We start from the raw sequence: 21,454 nt of genomic DNA, 5'->3' as shown, positions 1-21,454 counted from the left end.
AATACAATATTCGTATTTGCATGTGGCCCGTGGGCCGTAGTTTGAGGACCCCTGGATTAAATGCTTAATAATTATGGGTTGAATAACATTAAGTTTCTTATTTAGCAGTAGTGAATTGAAATTAGCCTTAAAAGTGATAAGGGCTGATTTTCTAAAAAGACATAACATTTTTAAAAGAAGCAGAAATATTTAACTCAGGACTCAACAGAGGTTAAAAGTTGGCACAAAAGTACCAAAGATATTCATGACTTCTACCACTTTGACACCATAGGAAAAAGCACACAGAGAAGAGTTCTGTGGTAGGCAGCTGCCCAAGGGCCAGCTGTGCCCTCCCCAACCTGTAGAAATTCCATACATCAAAGAACTAGAATGTAAATTCTAACTATTAAATTTGATGCTATACTTTTCCCTTTCTTCTCACCTAGACATGATAAATCACTGAGGAAAGCAGACAAAAATCAACTTGCCTGATTTCTTCTTCTAATATTTTAAAACTTGAACTTAAGCAGTAAGTTCTATGTTCAATTATGAAGGAAAGGAAATATTTGAGAAATATGTATAACATTCTGGAACTATATCAAAGTGTCATAGGCAAGTTTGACTAAGAATGTTGTGGTTTTAGCTCTTTAGGAAAAGTCTCTCTTTATAACAAGTTTATTGTTTGACTTTTGCTGACAATTTTAGAAGCAGTATACAAAAAAGCAGAAAACTGCCTATATGTGTCCATACTGTTGTTTTTAGATAAGGGATCACACTGTTCACAGCTTAACTTAGCATGCTCATTCTAAACTCTTCTCCATGTCAATTCAAGAATATCATTTTAAATATTTAATTATATGAATATGATAATTAACAGCCCACTAGATATTTAAATTGTTCTTAACTTTTCAGTATTATAAACTATACTCTGATGGAATATTCTTGTAGCTAAATCTTTGTTTACACCCTTAATTATTTCCTTGGGATCTATTTTTAGAAATAAAATTTCTGGATATTGCTCTTATGACTTGGTTCTGCATTTGCTGGTATGGTTCAAGGAGCTGGAATATTTTTCAGACTGATTTTTCCCCCCTTCTCTTCCCTACATAAGTGTTAATGCTTAAAGAACTACTGAACTTACTCTCTTTATGAAGAGACTGAATTAATTTGCAATTAAAGTATACTTTCAATATTAAAAATGATAGAAACACAAGACATTAAAAAAGGCAAAAAATAAAAAAAAGCAAAACAAGAAGAATGAAGGCCAAGAATTAATTCAATATCCTGAAATGGAGTTCCAAGCTACAAAAGTCCATCATTTTTGAAATATTATCACTATCCAGAACTAGCCACCAATAAACTACCAGATTCCTACCTTCGGAAATGCTGGAGTCATGGAACATGGTTTCAAAAGCTTGATGTGTTTCAGCAAAAGAGGGCCTGTCAGCAGGGCTCCACTTCCAGCCTATGTAACAAAAGGAGGAAATGCTAAAGCCCCCGAAGGAATGGACACCCCGTGGCGCGCCTGACAGCGAGTCCCCTGCATCAGGACGTGTGCCTCTTAAAGCAGAGCTGCAGCATGTTCACAATGATAGTGAGGCCGCTGCCTCTCAGTTCTGCTCAGAGGATAATGAACCCACTTCCTCGGGCAAGTCCCTCTATGCAGCCTCCGCTCCTATTCCCTCTACATAGGGGTGAGGAGGGATGGGAAGATAATTTAGAAAATGGCAAGTTTTTTTCACTGGGAAAATAAAAGTTAAACCCGTCTTCAAACTCACTCTAATCTTAGAAACCATGAGCTGTACATATTCAGAAATATAACGGACTATCCGAAAGGAGGAGCTTGCAGTTCATATTTGATGAAGACAGGGCAGCAGACAATGCCAATGCTCAATGAGAAAATAAGATTTATGCTCAAACACAACTGCACTTTACTACCACCTTCCATCTTCAAGGGGTAAGGTGCTTTGTTTATTCATCACTGAGGTTACGTGCATCTAGTCTTTAGCAATCATTTCCATCTAGTTGAAAGCAGTCCTCCCCTACCTAACTCCAAACCCAATTTCTTATTATTCTATTTTTAAAAATATTTTAATTGACTTTTAGAGAGAGGAAGGGAGAGAGGGGGGCGAGAGAAACATCAACTGGCTGCCTCCCACATGTGCCCTGACTGGGGATCAAACCCACAACCTGAATATGTGCCCTGACTGGGAATCGAGCCTGCCACCTCTGGTGTACAGGACGATGTTCCTAACCAACTGAGCCACACGGGCCAGGGCTCTTTATCCTATTAAATGTGCAAGTGTTTCTGGGAAACTGACTCAACATTTCAGCCATGGACAATGATTCTTAGGATTCCAGTAAGACTCAATGGTATAGCATATGACATGCCAACTGGCTAATCAATGACCAACTCTTTATATGCCATGTGGTTAGATTCAATCTAACACCATTACGAGGAAAAATGTTCCTAATTTTGCTAATCATCCCCAAAATGCTGACTCAGACCCTTAAACTTAAAATATGCAAAAATACTCACATGCTCTCATAAGTTCATAAACCTTAGGGGGGCATCCTTCAGGCTGTTCCATTCGATATCCCTTTTCCAGTAGATCATAGACCTGAGACAGGTCAATACCTGGATATGGTGACATTCCATAGGTAGCAATTTCCCACAACAGTACCCCAAAAGCTGCATAAGGGACAAAAAAAAGAGCTTAATGTTTCTTCTCTGATTTATTATTATTTTACACCGCTAGGTAATTATCTTTCAAATTTTGGATAATATTCAATTACCAAAAGTATTCCTCCTATGATATCTGTCATGGGAACATTTGAGGTATGACCTGAAATACCAGGTATAAAGATGGCTTTCTTTATATTTCCCACCTTTAATTTAGACTTCCTTTACTACAATGAAGGAAAATAAACTATGACCATACAAGAAGTCTGGGGCATAATCAAACTATTCTTAGAATAATCTATAATCTAATTAATGAGTTTCACAGTTTTTATGTCAGCTAATATTAGAGGAGTAAATATAAGATTGAAATCAGATAAAATTCACAGTAGAAAAAAGAATTTGCTTGATCTTGTCACAGGTTATTTCTGTGTTTGAGATTTCTGGTAAAGAGTGACTTAGAATCCTGCAATTATTTCTATTGGCCCACAATCCAAATTTCCAGACTGGTTCAGTCCACTGGGCTTGTACCAATTCATGGCAGTCGTTACCAGGATAAACCTAGCTGAAACTTCAGCATGCCTTCCTTGAAAAGAGGATGCTATTCTGTGTGTCCCAGCGCTCTGGAAACAAGCACTAATACCTAATGTGGAAAACAGGGAGCTTTAAAGGATCTTCAGAACTCCAATGCAACATGAGAGTCTAGACTGTGAGCTCTCTAAAGCAGGACTTCCTTTTATTTTCTTCTTTACACTTCTTTCTATGCCAAGCACCTAGCACAATGCCTGATAATAGGTATTTAATAAATGCTTGCTGAATGATTGAAGAGGTGGGGGTAAAGACAGAGGAGACTGACCATGTAAAAGATAAGCTCTAGAGAATGAAGAGCATTTATATAAAGAAAATAACATACAGAAAAAAGCCCCTTCCAACCTTACCCCAGACATCAGATTTAATTGAGAAGGTATTGTAGGCAAGGCTCTCTGGTGCTGTCCATTTAATAGGAAACTTGGCTCCAGCATGAGCAGTGTAGGTGTCTCCAGTCATCAATCTACTTAAGCCGAAGTCAGCCACTTTTACCACGTGGTTTTCTCCCACTAGGCAGTTCCGAGCTGCAAGATCTCTGCAGGAAGAGAACCAACCCTAATGTGATTCTATTCAGATAAGGTGGAAAGTGACCATGAATGCTCTATTCTCGGTTCTTTGTGCCTCAAGCAGAGTTTATAAGTGCTTAACAGATATGGTAGGTTTTTAAGATAATCACTAACATGGTAGAAAATCACTAATTATGTATCACTTGTAGAGTACTTATCAAGAGGCAATTACATGATGCTAGAATAAAGCAGGCTTCAGAAAACGGGTTCCTATTCATAAGTACAGTTGACACTTAATGCAGGGGTTAGAGGTACCCACTCTACCCCCACTACACCCCCACATAGCCAAAAATCCATGTATACTTTTGACTCCCCCAAAATTCAGCTACTAAAAGTAGCTAACTACTGTTAGCTATGTATGTATTATAAACTGGATTCTTACAATAAAGTAAGCTAGAGAGAAGAAAATCATAAGGAAGAAAAAATACATTTACAGTACTATATGTAGTTATTGAAAAAAATCTGTGTATAAGTGGACCCTCACAGTTCAAACTCATGTTGTTCCAGTCAACTGCACATTGAGATAGGTTTTAGAGGTGCACGTTGGGATAGGTTTTAGAGGTGCGCAACAGATACTTGTCTACAAGTGTTCAAGTTCTTCACTAAGACAGAAAGCTATTTTTTAAATAAGCTACTAGATGGAGCAAAAGGCTATTGAATATAGTCCTGGGCAAAATAAAGACCTGTTTTGAGAATAGCAAAGGCCTCTCATTAACACTTTAATCAGACCACATAAGTTTATAAGTTGGAAATGACATCATAATGGGCCCTGTGAATGGGAAATTCCTTTCCTGAGTCATCTGGAAATTTCTGGAGAGGTTCTTGCCTTCTTCCCTTTAGTTGCATGACAAGCAAGGTAGCTTCCGGGTTAATCACAGACAATATTCAGGTTTACACACCTATGGATGAAATTCTTCTTCTCTAAATATTCCATTGCCGAAGAGATCTGAGTGGCCATGTAAAGCAGTACAACTGCAGTCACCTCTTCTCGGTTGCATTCTCGGAGATAATCAAGGAGATTCCCATATGGCATGTATTCAGTCACAATGTAAAATGGTGGCTCCAAAGTACACACACCTTAGAATTCAAGAATAAAGTTTGTTTTGTTAATCTATATTCAAACATTCCAAACAACTTTGACAAAATTAATCAACAATTTTAAAAAATCTTGTTTGTCAGTAATCTTTTCCCTTCTTGCCATCACATTCTCTGACAATAATATAGCCAAGTTAATGAGATGGTTGATAAGGGAGTCTCTACTTCCATTATATAATTCTGGAAAATCATATGCACTTGAGTATTTGCTGGGTAGTTTTACACATTGCAATCAATCCAGGCCACTGTTTCTTAGGCAACTTTTAAACACAGAGCCCGTTGATTAAAATAACAACCATTTATTGAAGTAGATTCACACTTGGAGCTTCCACCATGGTGATTTAAGGGAGGATTTGGAGATAATGGGGTGTTGAGGGACAAGCAGCTTTGAGGAAACCTATAAGCAGAGTTACTTATATTAATTCCATAAGGGGTCAGAAGGCCAAAATTTTTAGAGTTCTGTATATGCCCATGATTCCCATTCTCCACTAGGTGCTAATGATCTAATCTTATCTAATAAAGAGGGAATATGCAAATTGACCATCATGCCATAACGGTCAGGATGGCTGCACCCACATCAGAGGCAGGGATTCCGTAACACAAGATGGCTGCACCCACAGCGGAGGCCGAGTCCCCGTAATGAGACTTAATGAGCTATCAGCAGGGACCTGAGGCTGCGTGGCGCTGGGCCGGGGCAGGGGACCTGAGGCTGCGCCCCCCGCCTGGTTGGGCTTGACAGGGGACCTGAAGCTCGCTCCCCCGCCCAGCGGGGCTTCACAGGGGACCTCAGGGTGCACCCCCCGCCTGGCAGGGCTTGACAGGGGACCTCAGGCCATGCCCCCTGCTCTGGTGCTGGGCCAGAGGACCTGAGGCCACACCCCCTGTGACTCTGGTTCCCGTGGCGCACCCCAGACTCTGACAGGAGGAAGATTTTCATATACATTTTACTAATTTTCTTTCATCTCTGACACTTCTATTATAGAGAAAGAGCAAATAGCAATATTAAAATATTTCCTCTAATTAATTCGCTTTTAATGTGCACAAATTTCGTGCACCAGGTCACTAGTCTAAAATAACCACAACTGTGCATATGTTGAAGACTATGTGAGCCCAGCCTGTAGTAATACTTTGTAAAAAGATCGTAATTGTTTCCATAGTCAAATACATGGCAGATTCCTTGTAAAGAATCAACAAGAAACTATTTCCTTTGGGATAGTTGGGTTCAATTTGAACACCCAAAGAATGTGGCCCAATTTTGAAAAGGGTTCAGACACAGACTTCTTTGTGACCTGAACAGGTGAGAAATCAATCTACCAGAGCATAGAATTTTCAGTTGATCAAGGTAAATTGATGAGTGTGGTCACAATTTTTAATCTGCTTCTTTTCAACAGTTCTTTGTTTAGTGTCTACTTTGTGAAATTATTTTGTGATTTTTTTTTATTTTTTTTTTGGTTAATCCTCACCCAAGGATACTTTTTCCCATTGATTTTTAAAGAGAGTGGAAGGGAGGGGGAGAGACAGAGAGAGAAAAGCATAGAAGTGAGAGAGACACATCAATTGGTTGCCTCCCACACATGCCCCAACTGGGGTGGGGATTGAGCCTATAACCCAGGTACATGCCCTTGACCAGAATCAAACCCTTAACCCTTCAGTCCGAGGGCCAATGCTCTAACCATTGAGAAAAAACGGCCAGGGCTTATGATAGTTTTTTTATTTGGAATTATTTTAAATGATTCTGAACTTTGAATCTGGGGCAATCACCAAAAACTGGGTAGTTTTACACATTGCAATCAATCCAGGCCACTGTTTCTTAGGCAACTTTTAAACACAGAGCCCGTTGATTAAAATAACAACCATTTATTGAAGTAGATTCACACTTGGAGCTTCCACCATGGTGATTTAAGGGAGGATTTGGAGATAATGGGGTGTTGGGGGACAAGCAGCTTTGAGGAAACCTATGGCTTAGGCAAGCTTCCTCACCTAATAGCTGTACCAGATTAGGATGTTTGATTTCCTTCATCACTGCAGCTTCTTTCAGGAACTCCTCCACCTCCATGGTATCTTCCTGGAAAAGGGGGAACAATAACAAGAAAGAGAGAAGAGGAATATTTATTTATTTCAGAGTGAACCCCCATCTTAACTATTTGAATCAACTCACAATCCTAAAACTTCAGCTTTTTTTTTGGGGGGGGGGGTGTTTTGTTGTTGTTAATCCTCACTGAGGATATTTTTTTCCACTGATTTTTAGAGAGAGTGGTAGGGAGGGAGAGTGAGGGAGGGAGGGGGTGTAAGAGAAAAACATTGACGTGAGAGACACATAAATTGGCTGCCTCCTACATGCACACAACTGGGGCCTCGGATAGAACCCTCAACCCAGGTACATGCCCTTGACTGGGAATCAAACCCATGACCCCTCAGTGCGAAGACTGATACTCTAACCACTGAACCCACCAGCCAGGGTGAAAAACTTCAGCTTTAAAAAATGGTATGTTTTGAGTATTTTAACATATACATCGAAAATCTTATCATAACCTAATATGCTCTACAGAAGTCCAATTAAGAAAGAAAAATATTGTTAAATTTATCCAGTATTTAAAATGAGTAAAAATTAGCAGGGTGAGCAAAATTCAGCAAGCACATCCTATCACAGCTGAAGCACACACAGGAGACCTAGATAACACAGTTTTCTGACAGTTTATGTCCCAAGAAAACTCAGCTTTCAAAGAGGAGACAATAGTTAGCGGTTTACGTGTTTGTTTTCCTGACAAATTCTTTAAGGAGCAATGCATGCTTGCAAGGCCTTAAATATTGTTTCATACTCAAAATATGCTTAATAAACACTTGCTGAAAAGAACTGACCACGACTCAGAGCTGAAGAGCAGCCCTTACGAGTGATGTGGCAGAGCCACTGAGGCACACGGGAGAATCTTCAGAGAACGGGATGAGAGTGAGAACCCTGCAATCTGATAGGATGCTTAAAGAGGAGAGCTGGTGCAGGGAAAAAGACTTCTGTGAATATTAAGAACAAGAAGTAGTCTATTCTCCTGGGGGAGGGGGGGGGAAGGGGAGAGAGAGGGAGAGAGGGGAAGAGAGGGGGAAAGAGAGGGAGTGGGGGAGGGAAGAGCAAACCAGGGAGAGTACCCATGATCCTCAGACAATGCATGAAGAATTCTGTCCAGCAGGGGTCGTGCTGAGGAAGCAAAACAAGCTGTTTCGCTTTATAACTAGTAATTTGCTTCTAACCTCCCACTAAGATCTCCATCAACAGCCTCCAGAGACAAACATTCCCCACATGTGGGTTTCACTGCACTGCAATGAATAATCTTCCTCTGCACTGTCAGCAATGGCACTAGGGTTGATCATCACCATGTGCTGATCAGGGTGGCAACAGTGGGTGGAAAGTGTTCCCCAGTTAAAGAGGGGCGGGCATGCTGGTATTTCCAAGTGATTCAGCACAAAAGAAGAAGATGCCCGAGCACTGTAATTCTCAGCAACCCACCTTCAATGTTTTCACAGCAACCGTCAGGCTGTATTTCTTCCAGACGCCAACGTAAACCTCTCCATACTGACCACCCCCAAGCTTGTGCTTCATGGTAATATCTGTTCGTTCCATTTCCCATTTGTCATGGATGGGGGACACACCGTAAACTGTAGGCTTGTTACACTTGGGTGCGGGGTAGTGCAATGTTGTCACCAGCCCATCAGCCACTGTGGAGTGATGGTGGACAAGCTCTGCTAAGGTGCTGAAGCGGCTCTCAGCGGTCACATATACCTGGTGAGAAAGGCAGGAGAAAAGCTAAGTCAACTTGAAAAGAGATCAAAAAAAATTTTTTTAAGCCCTCACCCAAGGAAATGTTTATTCACTTTTTTTAGAGAGAGTGGAAGGGAGAAGGAGAGAGAAACATCAACTGGTTGCCTCCTACATGCACCCCAACCAGGGATTGAAACTGCAACCTAGGTATGTGCCCTGTCCAGGAATTGAACCCGCAACCTTTGGTGTACAGGACAATGCTCCAATTAACTGAGCCACCCGGCCAGGGTCAAAAAATTTTTTTAAAGCCCATTTTTTCATTGATCTGAAGGTATAGAGCTAGGAGGTTATCTTATTGAGGTAAATCAAAGAATTAAATGATGATGGTAAGGGATAACACAGAATTCCAGTTTCATCTTACTTTTAACCTACTCTTCCTATGCTTACTAAATTAGCTCTAGTCTTGGGGGAAAAACTTCAATGATAGCTTTCTGGATCATTGATATCATTGGTCCTCAAATACTTTTTAAGCATGCAATTCAACTATATTATACAAATAAAGGAAGAGATTCTCTGATTAAAGTAGGCAAGAGGGAACTCGACCTCCTGTGAGTTTATCAAATACCCCCTCAGAATCTTGCACAGAACATAATTTGAAAACCACTGTTTCGATTTTTCTGGTAGAGCAAGGATATCAAATGTTATAATTTTTATTTAATTACGATGTGCTTTTGAGCGTCTAGACCAGTGGTCGGCAAACTCATTAGTCAACAGAGCCAAATATCAATAGTACAACGATTGAAATTTCTTTTGAGAGCCAAATTTTTTAAACTTAAACTATATAGGTAGGTACATTGTTATTAACTTAATTAGGGTACTCCTAAGACTTAGGAAGAGCCACACTCAAGGGGCCAAAGAGCCGCATGTGGCTCGCGAGCCGCAGTTTGCCGACCACAGGTCTAGACCATTTAAAAAAGAGTCACAATTTTATTTCAGAGGGTCTATTAACAAAACAGTAGTTAATCTGTGATAGGCAGTAAGTGTAAAGTAATATAGCAGTCTTTGGGCCTTAATGTATACAGAAAAGTGTACAATAAATGGAGAATTACTGATTTTTATAAAATGAACTCACATCTCCCACACCAAGAATTATAACATCACCAGCACCCCAGCAGCTTCTCCTGTGCTCTCCCATCTATATACCCCTGTAAAGATGACCATTTTGCTGACTTCTATTTAGCACCTTAGATTACCTTTGCCTGCCTCTTAACTCTATACAAATGGAATCATACAATACGTACTGTTTTCTTTCACTCAATTTTTTTCAAGTTTAATTTTTAATTTATTAGAACCCACTAAGTGATGATTTTAAAAGTTTTCATCAAGTTAACACTTAATTCAGGCAAAAATACATTTAAGAAACTTAAATCTGCCTAGCCGGTTTGGCTCAGTGGATAGAGCGTCGGCCTGCGGACTGAAGGGTCCCAGGTTCGATTCCGGTCAGGGGCATGTGCCTGGGTTGCGGGCGCATCCCCAGTAGGGGGTGTGTAGGAGGCAGCTGATTGATGTTTCTCTCATCGATGTTTCTAACTCTCTATCCCTCTCTCTTCCTCTCTGTAAGAAATCAATAAAAATATTTTAAAAAAAAGAAACTTAAATCTTAAGGCAGAAGTAAAACATTGTAAGACTAGCATGTCTAATACAGACTGTAGAATGTCAGAATTTTAAGAGATTTACATAATATTTTTATAGTGTTAAAATGTTAATATAGTCAAAAATATTGTCTATTTATCCAAGATTGTTTATAAAATTTCTAGATTGCTCAACTTTTTTATTGTGATATAATTTACATACCATAAAATTTACCATTTTCAAGTATATTATTTAGTGGTTTTAGTATATTCAACAAGGCTGTCCAACCATCACCACTATCTAACTCTAGAATGTTTTCCTCACCCCACAAAGAAACCCATACCCCCTAGTAGTCATTCCCTCTGCCCCATCCCTTTCCCAGACAACCACTGATCCCTTTTGCTCCATTTTATTTGTGAGGTTCCTCTATGGTAGGGATCAGCAAACTTTTCTGTGAAGGGGCAGACAGAAAATATTTTAGGCTTCTAGCCATAGCACCTCTGTTGAAACTACTCAAATTTGCTGTAATAATGAGAAAGCAGCCATGGACAGTACATAAACAAATGGGTGTGGCTATATTCCAATAAAATTTTATTTTAAAAACAGGGAGCTGGCGGGCCATAGTTTTCCTTAAGTTTGCATATCAGTACTATGGTCATCTTTGTTGTTATATGAGATTGCATTTTACAATTTATTAGTTCATTCCACTATTGTTAGACAGTTAGGAGAGTCTAGTTTAGGGCTATTACAACTGACACTGCTATGAACATTCCTGTGCATGCCTTCTGTACACATATGCACTCATTTCTGTTGGGTATATAACCAGAAGAAGAGCTGTCTCTTGTATATTATTACTTATCTGCTTCTACTTGGTTTCATCAAGAGACAATATAAGACAGTGTGAAAGAGAAAGAGAATTCCTAATTTTCTTATTTCCTACTTTATACCAGCCATTATGCTTTATGGAAATTATTTCATTTAATCCTCACAAGAATGCAATAAAGTGAGATGGGAAATTGAGGTTTATGTAAGATCACAAAGTTATAAATAAATGGTGGAGTTACACAGCAAACCAGGACCTGCTTGCTCCAGAGCCTGTGCTTTTCCCCTAGTATGCATATCCCCGAGAGGAAAAGAATGGAAGAAATGATTCAATTTACATTTACTGTTCAATAGAGGAACTAACATAAGCCTATGCTTTATAGTTTATAAAGTGAAACCGTTACATTCTAAAACAACCATTCTAAACTGGTTGGTCTCTCCAACATGTAAACTGCTAAGTGATTCATCTACTTGTATTAACACTAGTGGCCTGGTGCATGGATACGTGCACATTGAAAGGAAATTAATTAGAAAGATTCACACAGTAATTACATTACTGCAAAAAATTATATGTCAAAATAGTGTATATATTATAAAATTAAAACACGCGTGCGATTGGTGCCAGCGAGAACTTTATATGTATAGCGCATGCGCGAGTCAACGTTTATTTTTAAATTGCCAATGCATGTCATATGTACCGGCCGAATGGTCAGTCGGTCAGACAGTAGGTCAGATGGTCAGATGGACAGTCGGTCACTTAGCCTTTTATATATACATACACACATACACATATATAGAGAGATATATTAATGATCAACACCAGTCTTAGAAGCCTAAATTCTTACTGTTAACTTTCTTGTAGAGTTTATTATAATTTTCAGATGTAAGATTTAACTTATAAATTCTATACAGCCCTCGCCGGTTTGGCGCAGTGGATAGAGCATTGGCCTGTGGACTGAAGGGTCCCAGGTTCGATTCCAGTCAGGGGCACATGCCTGGATTGCAGGCTCCATCCAACATGAAGGAGGCAGCCAATCAATGATTCCCTCTCATCATTGATGTTTCTATCTCTCTCTTCCTCTCTGAAATCAATAAAAATATATTTAAAAAATAAATTCTATACCATGCATTAGATGTATGTCTATTTACATATTAACAATCATTAGAACAGCTAACTTATCCAGCAATTTCCTTCACTCTTCACATTTAGTTCATCATTAAACTTCTATTATAATACTGTTTTAAATTTCCATTACCATATTCTTTTGAAAAAAGCTCTCTTTAACATGCCAAACAGCCCTAACTCACATCAGTGATTATTTTCTTTCGTCAGACATAAAAACTATATTCTTCAGTCATTCTGAATATAATTTCTAAGGAGCAGCCCATCCACACCTAAAGGTGGTCGCCAGTCTTACCTTGCCATCTGTGGTGGTATTGATCCTGTAGTGATACACGCGCCCCTCGTACCTGAGCGAAATGGACAGCTGCCCGGGGCTGCTCTCACTTTCTCGCACCAGGAAACTGCCATTGATTAAACTGCTGAGTAGATACTCAGCTGCACTGCGTGACACAGGTCCGTGGTACCAGGAATGTTTTTCCAGACTGTTTACTGGGGTGATGTAGTTGCTTGGCACCCAACCTTGGCCATTCTTAGAGCGAACTTCACTCCACTCACCATTCTGATTGTAACCAAGGACTCGTAGCTTTTCACCTAATCATAAGGTTATCACAGAATGAGATGTTAACACTTTGTCTCAAAAGCAATCTATTATCAAACTTTAAACTCATTGAAAAATAAATCAGGAACTTTTATGCCAACAAATGTGTTTTTAAATAATGAAAACAACCCTAGCTGGTTTGGCTCAGTGGATAAAGCGCTGGCCTGTAGACTTCAGGGTCCCAGGTTCAATTCCAGTTAAGAAAGGGCACATGCCCAGGAGGCAGCCAATCAGTGATTCTGTCTCATCACTGATGTTTCTATCTCTCTCTCCCTTCTTCTCTCTGAAATCAATAAAAATATTTAAAAAATAATAATGAAAACAAACTTGGCTGTTGATCATATCCTCCACTGATCTCTTTAACTTGTAGCTTAAACAAAAGAAGCATAGTTAAAAGTGGCATTTTGGCATTTACTACAGGTTTTCAAAGGTTTTTATACCAACTAAAAATGTCTTTAGAAAACTCCATGTATACAAAGATAAAAAGATTACTCAAATGGCTGGAAATGACATAGTCTCACCCTTCAAAAACCTTTTTTTGTTCATTTTTTCTTCCCAAAACAGTTAGTCAAGGAATGTATCTTATATGGTTCAATGTTAACAAGCAGTCAAGGATTAAGGATAAGCTATGGGAAACACAACATTACTTCTAAATTTCACATGGCACCAAGGCAACAAAACCAACAATGTAAAAAAAAAAAAAAAGCACCGACCACAGAGCTTTCAGCAATGTTTTCAGAAAGAAAATTGTTTGGGGGATGGGAAGTGAGTAGTGAGGACTCTCAAAGCACAATCTTTTCCAAGACTCAAGTTTTAAATAGATATAGTTTCCCAGTTTCCCTCCCATTCCCCATGAAGAATGAGTCACTCCTATCCATTCCTCTAAAATTAGTGTGTGGGAAAGGAAGCTGAGTCTGATGTTGGAACCCAAGACTCAAGTTACTCAAAGTATCTTTTGCTAATGACTTCTGTGTACTTGATTGCTCCATTAAAGTTGTAAACATCAACTTCAGGCTCCAGCAACATATACCTTGCCCCTACACTCGCAGCATGGACAAGACAGAAAAGCAAATGAGGTATCATTAGTAATAACTGACCACCTAAACAATCCTTCCAATTTAGGCCCCTCACTCTGAGAGATGCAGCCCTCCTATAGAGTTCACACCCACTTCTCAGTGTCAGAACGCAGAAAAACGCCAAATCAATCAAGAGCATATGGTCCAGTTATCAGGCAAAGGCGATTGAGGAAAAACTCAGAATCATTATTATGACAGTTATCTAACTTTTCTCAGTGGTTTACAGAAATGTCTACCACAGGATAATTTCCTATTGGCTCTTACTATCTCTCACCCAAGAGACTTGGATATGAGACATTCAGTGAGAAAAAACACAGGAGTATGGATTCATATGCATTTTGTATATATAAAATATACATATGTATAAATAGGAGTGTGGTGGTGGAAACGCACAGGGAAAAAAATCTTAGTACTGCTAGAAAAACAAAATAAAACTTGCGCTGTAGCTTTTCTCTTTTACTCCCTGAGAACTAGAAAAGATAAAACACTTAAGTATTTTACTAAGCATATTATTATTGCTTTCTTATAAAGAACTGGTAATGATCGGTAATCAAATTAGGCTACAGTGAAACACCCTAGGTTTTTGTCTGATTTCCCCTCTTTTTGGCAGTTAGGAGAAGAATTTTCTACTCTGGAAGGAAAGTGACAGGGGTATGAGCTGGTAGGGATACAAAGCATTACCCTATTGATAGAGCAATCTTGGTAGAACTTTGTTTCTTACTTCAAGCAAATTACTATCTTCAAACAAAGGGAAGTAAAATAATAATTATTTTATTTTTTAAATCTTATATTTAAAATAATTAAAAAGCTTTAGCATAACATTATTTTATATTAATAAGGACCTGATATAAAAATCTGGCATTTCATTGGTTTTATGAGAAATCCCTGCTGGCCGTAAGGTAAAGGGAATCCTATTCCTTGAGCTGCACACTAGTGGTTGCCACAACTGGTAACTGAAGACTCAATAAACTTTATCAATGTTTCCTCAGTGACTGAGCTATCTCGGAAAATACTGACATGCAAATTATATCTAGGAAAGAATGTTCTGAGTCACAGCTTCACAAACTTCTCCACTGACGTATCAGGATCTATTGTAACTCAAAAAGACAACCACAAGAATAAATTTCTATGAAGTCCTTTGTTTTATCCTAAAACTTTCTTCCCAATGCATAAACACACATCTCTCACACATTCATCCCACCCCCAAAACTACCCAAAATCTTTAAGTAAATTGACACGAGGAATAATGCACTTTACTTTTCTTGTGCCTTTGGAACCTCCTGGCTCATGCACACATGCCATCACACTCACTCTGGGACATATTAATACCCCAGTTTGAGAAACTCAGGGCTTTTTTGTTTGATTTAAAAATATTTTTATTTATTTCAGAGAGGAAGGGAGAAGGGGGAGATACAAACATCAATGATGAGTGAGAATCATTGATTGGCTGCCTCCTGCACGCCCCCTACTGGGGATCAAGCCCGCAACCCGGGCATGTGCCCTTGACCAGAATCAAACCTGGGACCCTTCAGTCTGCAGACCAATGCTCTATCCACTAAGTCAAATCAGCTAAGGTGAGAAACTCAGTTTTTAGCATTTCTGCTTTTGATGAATCTGGCCAAATTTCAAAAACTGATATATATAAAAATTTTATTTAAAGGTAACATTCCTTGAATGGAGGCTTATGTTCTTAATTTGGTATGTCCACTCCCAATTAATATCTACCTCATTCTGAACGTAACAAATAAAAGGAATATATTTGGCCCAGCTGGTGTGGCTCAGTGTTTGAGAGTCAACCTATGAACCAGGAGGTCACAGTTTGACTCCTGGTCAGAGCACATGCCTGGGTTGCAGGCTCGACTCTCAGTAGGATCCCCAGGAGGCAGCCAATCAATGATTCTCACTCATCATTGATGTTTCTATCTCTCTCCCTCTCCCTTCCTCTCTGAAATCAATAAAAATATATATATTTTAAAAGGCATATGTTTGACAAATAATTACTTAACATGACAGTTCTGTGGAGTGAAAAATTCTCCTGAAATATATTTTTTCCCAGTAAGTTCAAAAGATAAGAACTTAGGCAAATTAGCAATCCAATTCATGTACACAATGACAACCTCCCATTCTTCTATTTCTTTCTCATAAAAGTTTCATATTTTCTATCCTTGTTCAAAAAACCAATAATGGATGATTTTATTTGGTCATGTTCTTAGTGTTCCCTTTTATAAGAATTTACTACCGAAATAAACTAATCTGAGAATATTACTACAATAGAAACACTTCGTACTGTTCCTTATAAACTGATCCATATAAACACAAATGAGAGATAAATTGCCTAGGCCAGTGGTCGGCAAACTCATTAGTCAACAAAGCCAAATATCAACAGTACAACGATTGAAATTTCTTTTGAGAGCCAAATTTTTTAAACTTAAACTATATAGGTAGGTACATTGTCATTAACTTAATTAGGGCACTCCTAAACTGGCCTTTGCTAAAAAATGTCCTCAATCTGAGGGGTCAACCTCAGCGAACGTACCCCCACTTCTTCTAACGCCACTTCTTCAAAATAGACTCGCCCAGGCCGAAAACCTACTTCTGCCAATGGGCCACGAAGTTTCTCTTTTTTTTTTCTTTTTTTAAATATATTTTATTGATTTTTTACAGAAAGGGAGGGAGAGGGATAGAGAGTTAGAAACATCGATGAGAGAGAAACATCGATCAGCTGCCTCCTGCACACCCCCTACTGGGGATGTACCCGCAACCAGGGTACATGCCCTTGACCGGGATCGAACCTGGGACCCTTCAGTCCGCAGGCCAATGCTCTATCCACTGAGCCAAACCGGTTAGCGCGGGCCACGAAGTTTCAATCGCACTGTACGTGTGCACCCGCACGTGATATTTTGTGGAAGAGCCACACTCAAGGGGCCAAAGAGCCGCATGTGGCTCGCGAGCTGCGGTTTGCCGACCACTGGCCTAGGCCAATTCTGCTCACGGCAAGTCCACAATAAGATAAGAGGCTTATGTCAGACTGTGAATCACTAGACTACTTTCTTCATGCCGAAAGTCTTGCTTAAAAAAAAAAAAAAGAAAAAAGAAATGTCAGCTGAACTAAATAATAGTGTACTTGGTGATGTAGTTGGTTTGCATTTTGGGTACAATTTTTAATCTCATTGCAAACTGATAACAAACAGTTCTCAGACAGGCAGCCAGTCACGGACAACATGATTCAATCAATGAGAAGAGATGTACAGTGAACCCTACCTCCGAAGCAGATGAATGCTGACATATTACATATAATATAAATTCTGAGAATAAGGAAAGTTTATGTGTATATTGTATGGTGTTTTTTCTAAAATACTTTATCTCATTTTATCCTTAATAAGCCTATAAAGTAGACAAAGTGGCATTACCCCATACACAAGTTAAAAAAAAAAATTACACCCTGGCCGGTGTTGCTAAGTGGTTTGAGTTCCACCCTGTGCACTGAAGGGTCTGGGGTTCGATTCCCAATTAGGTCACATACCTGGGTTTCAGGTTCAAGCCCCGGAAGGGTGCATGCACATAAGGCAACTGATCAATGTTCCTTTCTTTTTTTCTCTCTCTCTCCCTCTACCTCACTCACTCCCTCTCTCTCCTCTTCTCTCTAGAATCAATGAAAAACATATTCTCACTTTTTAAAAACAGACCATTATGAACCAAAAGCATCTGGGCCCAGATCACCTAGCTAATTTTAGAGGCAGAATCTAGAACAGACCCCTTTATCTCCTATCCACTAATGAAAACTGAAAAGTAAGGGGTATTACTCAGAAGCTCACCTTTAGTGATGCTGAGTGTGTTATCACCACTTGCTACAAAATCATAAAGTGCAACAAAGAGATTAGGATCACTCTCAGTGGCTCCCAGCAAGTTTTCCTTGGAGCTCCACCTGATGGCCTCGTTCAGTGCTTGGGGTTCAACATCACAACCATAGGGGCGGTGCAAGGCTTCTGAAAGAAATAAGAGGAAAAAGAAATTCACAGTGAGTTCATCTGAAATTCACAGCTGGAAATTCATTTGAATTCAGTAAGTAGGCAGTATTTTAGCTGCTGGCATAGATGGACGGCTCCAGGGAGGGACATACTATATAGTTGTAGAATAATGAAGAATGAGCAAATGTCCCCTAAACACAAGAGAAATCTACTTGTTGAAAATGTAACAAGATAGAGAAAAGACAAAATGAAAAGAACACAGTTAACTGTGATTTATATGCAGTCACCTAAATCAGAAATTAACAGGAAAAGCAGTTTTCTCAAAATGGAAAGAAGGAATCTCAAACAGAACTGGCAATTTGTTTTATAAAAATACAATATTTTGTTATGGTGGAGTGGTGGTTTTAAGAAGGAATAGTTATGTTTTATAAATCCTCCCAAACTCCCCTCCTTCCCTTACTCTGTCCATATAAAACAAATTGTGAAAAAGATAACAGATTTTAAGAAATATGTACATATTGTGTAAATCCAGATCCTCCATTTACATGTAAAAATAGTGCTTCTAGAAAAAAAATCCTAAAATTACCTGTTAAACAACAGAAAAATGTTTTGGTTTCAAACAATATTCTCACCATTCCAAAATAATTTTGTGTTATCATGCAACGCTGTCTATAATAGTTTACAATTGTTGTTTTAATGAAAAAAATTCTACCCTATTTTCTTTTCCTTGGTGATACATTTTTGTAAAATAGGAACTTAAATGAATGCTCTAGAAAATATCACCAACAATGTACATTTATTGAGTTTCTGTCATGTGTAATGGTGGAAGCCTTGTAAGACCTGGTTTCTTCCTCAAGGCTTTATGGTTCTTAAGTTTAGTCATACTACACAAACCATCTTTTTACAGCCCAGGTCAATTATACAAAAAATACTCTGTTCTTCTAGTAGCAATTTTCTTAAGAACTGGAACTATTTTTAGCAGCTATGTGCCACCAACTTTTCTATTATGTCTCTCTTTCTCCTCCAATCATTTTTAATTTAAAACTGGTTTTTATCATATTTACAGGAGAATAAGCCTTTAATCTGTGGTTTTATTTCTTTTCAAATCCATTCCCTCCTCTCCATCTCTATAGCCAATGCCTTAGTTCAAATCCCCATCATCTCTCACCTGGACTACTGCCTCCAGTCTTGTCTCCCTCAAATCCATCCTCCACACAGCTGGCAAAGTGATCTATTCAAAACAAAAATTTGACCATGTCACTCTTCTTAAGATTATTCTTCAATAGTTTACCATCAAGCTAAAATCTCTTTAATGTGGTCTTCAAGGGCTTTAAGATCAGGTCTCCTATTTCTCTAGCTTTACCTCCACCCACTCCACATCTCAAATTTTAAATGTTAACATACACTGTGATGCTTCCTATCTTTTTGCCTTTGTTCACACTGTCCTGTCTATCTGGAATGTGGTCTCATTCCACACTTTTCTTGACTGGCTGGCTCATTTCATAACACTCAGCTCCAATAACCTCCCCTAAGAAGCCTCACAGATTCCTCCTCCTAGTGCTCTCAAAAAAACATGGCATTTGCTGTATTAATACCTTCTATCTTTATCTTTACTATATCCTCAACTCATGTTTGTCTCCCAAACCTTACAAAGTATTCTTTGGCATAAGAATGGCACTTTTTCTTTCTAGCAAGGAGTTATGTGTGTTCAATAACTGTTGATTGAATGAATGACCAAATTACACAAAAACATAAGTGACAGAAAACAATGGCATGTATTTTAATATTAAAATAGCATTAACCAATGTTTTAAAAATGGCTGCATCACTGTCTATACATAAAATAGACAGAAATCCCTGTTGTAGGTTGATCTGTAATTCTTAACAGTTTTAGAGTTTATTTCACTTCATCACATTCCTTCTTCTCTTAAATATGTATTTAAAATTCCACAGCTAATTAAATTTTATTTTAAATTTAGAATAACTATGACAAACCTAAAGATATGTCCAGATGTCCTGACAGTTAATTTGAAACAAATGTGTTGCTCTTTGTTTAAAGGCAGAGTTATAGTGACTGGGAATTAGAATTATAAAATGAACAAAACACTGTATTATATGAAACGTCCTTTAAACTGGCCACATGTTCTACGTTATTATTTATTCTAATGAAAAATTATCTACTTTAGCAGAATTTCCATTGGGTTATGAAATGACAACCCTTTATTAACATAAAAAGAAGTACAAAGAATATTCACAATATTTATGAGGTTCCATACTAAACATAACATGATCCACACTGATGTTTCTTGCCAGTGACGGCAGTAACATGATTATTACTCTGTTTAATGTTTATCAAACAATTCAAGTGCATTTCCTTCTTTTTAAGTATAAGTACCCTTGTTTGAAATTATAAGAGGAACAAAAATCAAGGGTAGCTTAACTTCTGTATTATCCACTAAAGGTCCAATGCACAAAACTCGTGCAAGGGTAGGCCCTCGCAGCCCTGGCTTTGTCCAAAAGGTCATCTGGAAGGTCGTCCGGACGGTAGTTCTGCTGTTTGGCCGTTCGGTTGATTTGCATATTACACTTTTATTATTATAGATGACCAAGTTAGAAACAGTAATCAAGTAGACACTAAAACCAACTCTTAAACCAACTCAAAAACAGCAAAAACCATACATTTATATCTTACTTTGTGAAACACAGTATATTATAAAGTTTACAAAATTAATAATTATAGTGAACATCTATTTGTTAATGAACACCTACTATTCAATAGCCTTATGCTGAGCTTCAGAATATAAAGATTATAGACCACTATTTGGACTATAAAAAACTACTCTCCATTCCCTCCCCCAAATCTGCTTCTCCACAGAATTCCCCATCACAGTTTATGGCAATTTCAACTTTTTAGTTGCTCAGACCAAAAACCTTGAAAGCTTGAGTACAAACTTCTAGCTATAAGATGAGTAAGTTCTGGGGGTCTAATGTACAGCATAGTGATTATAGTTAATAATACTGTACTATATACTTGAAAGTTACTGAGAGTAGATCTTAAATGTTTTCACCACAAAAGAAGAAATGGTAATTATGTGATGTAATGTGTGTATTAGCTAAGGCTCTTGTAGTAATCATTTTGCAATACACAAGTGTATCAAATCAACACATCATAAACCTTAAACTTACATATTCTTGTATGTCAACTATATCAATAAAGCTGGGTGGTGGGAGGGGGATGACAAAAAACCTTGGACTCTCTCCTACAACTTAACAAAAGGAAGATAAACAACCCAATAAAAAAATGGGCAACGGACCTAAATAGATACTTTTCGAAAGAGGGCATAAGGAAAGCCAAGAGACATATGAAAACATGCTCAAAGTCACTAATCATTCGAGAGATGCAAATCAAAACAAAAATGCAGTACCATCTCACACCTGTCAGAATGGCTATCATCAACAAATCAACAAACATCAAGTGCTGGCAAGGATACGGAGAAAAAGGAACCCTTGTGCACTGCTGGTGGGAATGCTGACTGGTGCAGCCACTGTGGAGAACAGTATGGAGTTTCCTCAAAAA

The 21,454-nt window shown here is 38.4% G+C and overlaps 1 protein-coding gene across 11 annotated transcripts in view; it reads right to left on the bottom strand.

Annotated features, from left to right (window-relative positions):
• The window catches only part of ABL2 (ABL proto-oncogene 2, non-receptor tyrosine kinase), a 43,147-nt gene that overhangs the window by 17,856 nt on the left and 3,837 nt on the right, over nucleotides 1-21,454 (bottom strand). For 8 of the 11 annotated variants that reach the window (XM_014528335.1, XM_005880254.2, XM_014528337.1 and 5 more), the window contains exons 2-10: nucleotides 19,047-19,109; nucleotides 17,726-17,896; nucleotides 12,532-12,827; nucleotides 8,408-8,680; nucleotides 6,889-6,973; nucleotides 4,713-4,890; nucleotides 3,598-3,782; nucleotides 2,519-2,671; nucleotides 1,355-1,444 (exon numbers count right to left, since the gene is read on the bottom strand). In XM_014528335.1, the coding sequence (XP_014383821.1) occupies nucleotides 1,355-1,444; nucleotides 2,519-2,671; nucleotides 3,598-3,782; nucleotides 4,713-4,890; nucleotides 6,889-6,973; nucleotides 8,408-8,680; nucleotides 12,532-12,827; nucleotides 17,726-17,896; nucleotides 19,047-19,109 (1,494 nt within the window). Of the gene's footprint in view, nucleotides 1-1,354; nucleotides 1,445-2,518; nucleotides 2,672-3,597; nucleotides 3,783-4,712; nucleotides 4,891-6,888; nucleotides 6,974-8,407; nucleotides 8,681-12,531; nucleotides 12,828-17,725; nucleotides 17,897-19,046; nucleotides 19,110-21,454 lie in introns of those variants that run through there. The other 3 variants (XM_005880255.2, XM_005880253.2, XM_014528338.1) reach the window with 2 other exon arrangements.

Source organism: Myotis brandtii, unplaced genomic scaffold, assembly GCF_000412655.1.
Source record: "Myotis brandtii unplaced genomic scaffold, ASM41265v1 scaffold630, whole genome shotgun sequence".
In the NCBI taxonomy this organism is placed as follows: Eukaryota; Metazoa; Chordata; class Mammalia; order Chiroptera; family Vespertilionidae; genus Myotis; species Myotis brandtii.
The sequence above is the reverse complement of the archived record's forward strand: the minus strand, read 5'-3'. Positions and strand labels throughout refer to the sequence as shown.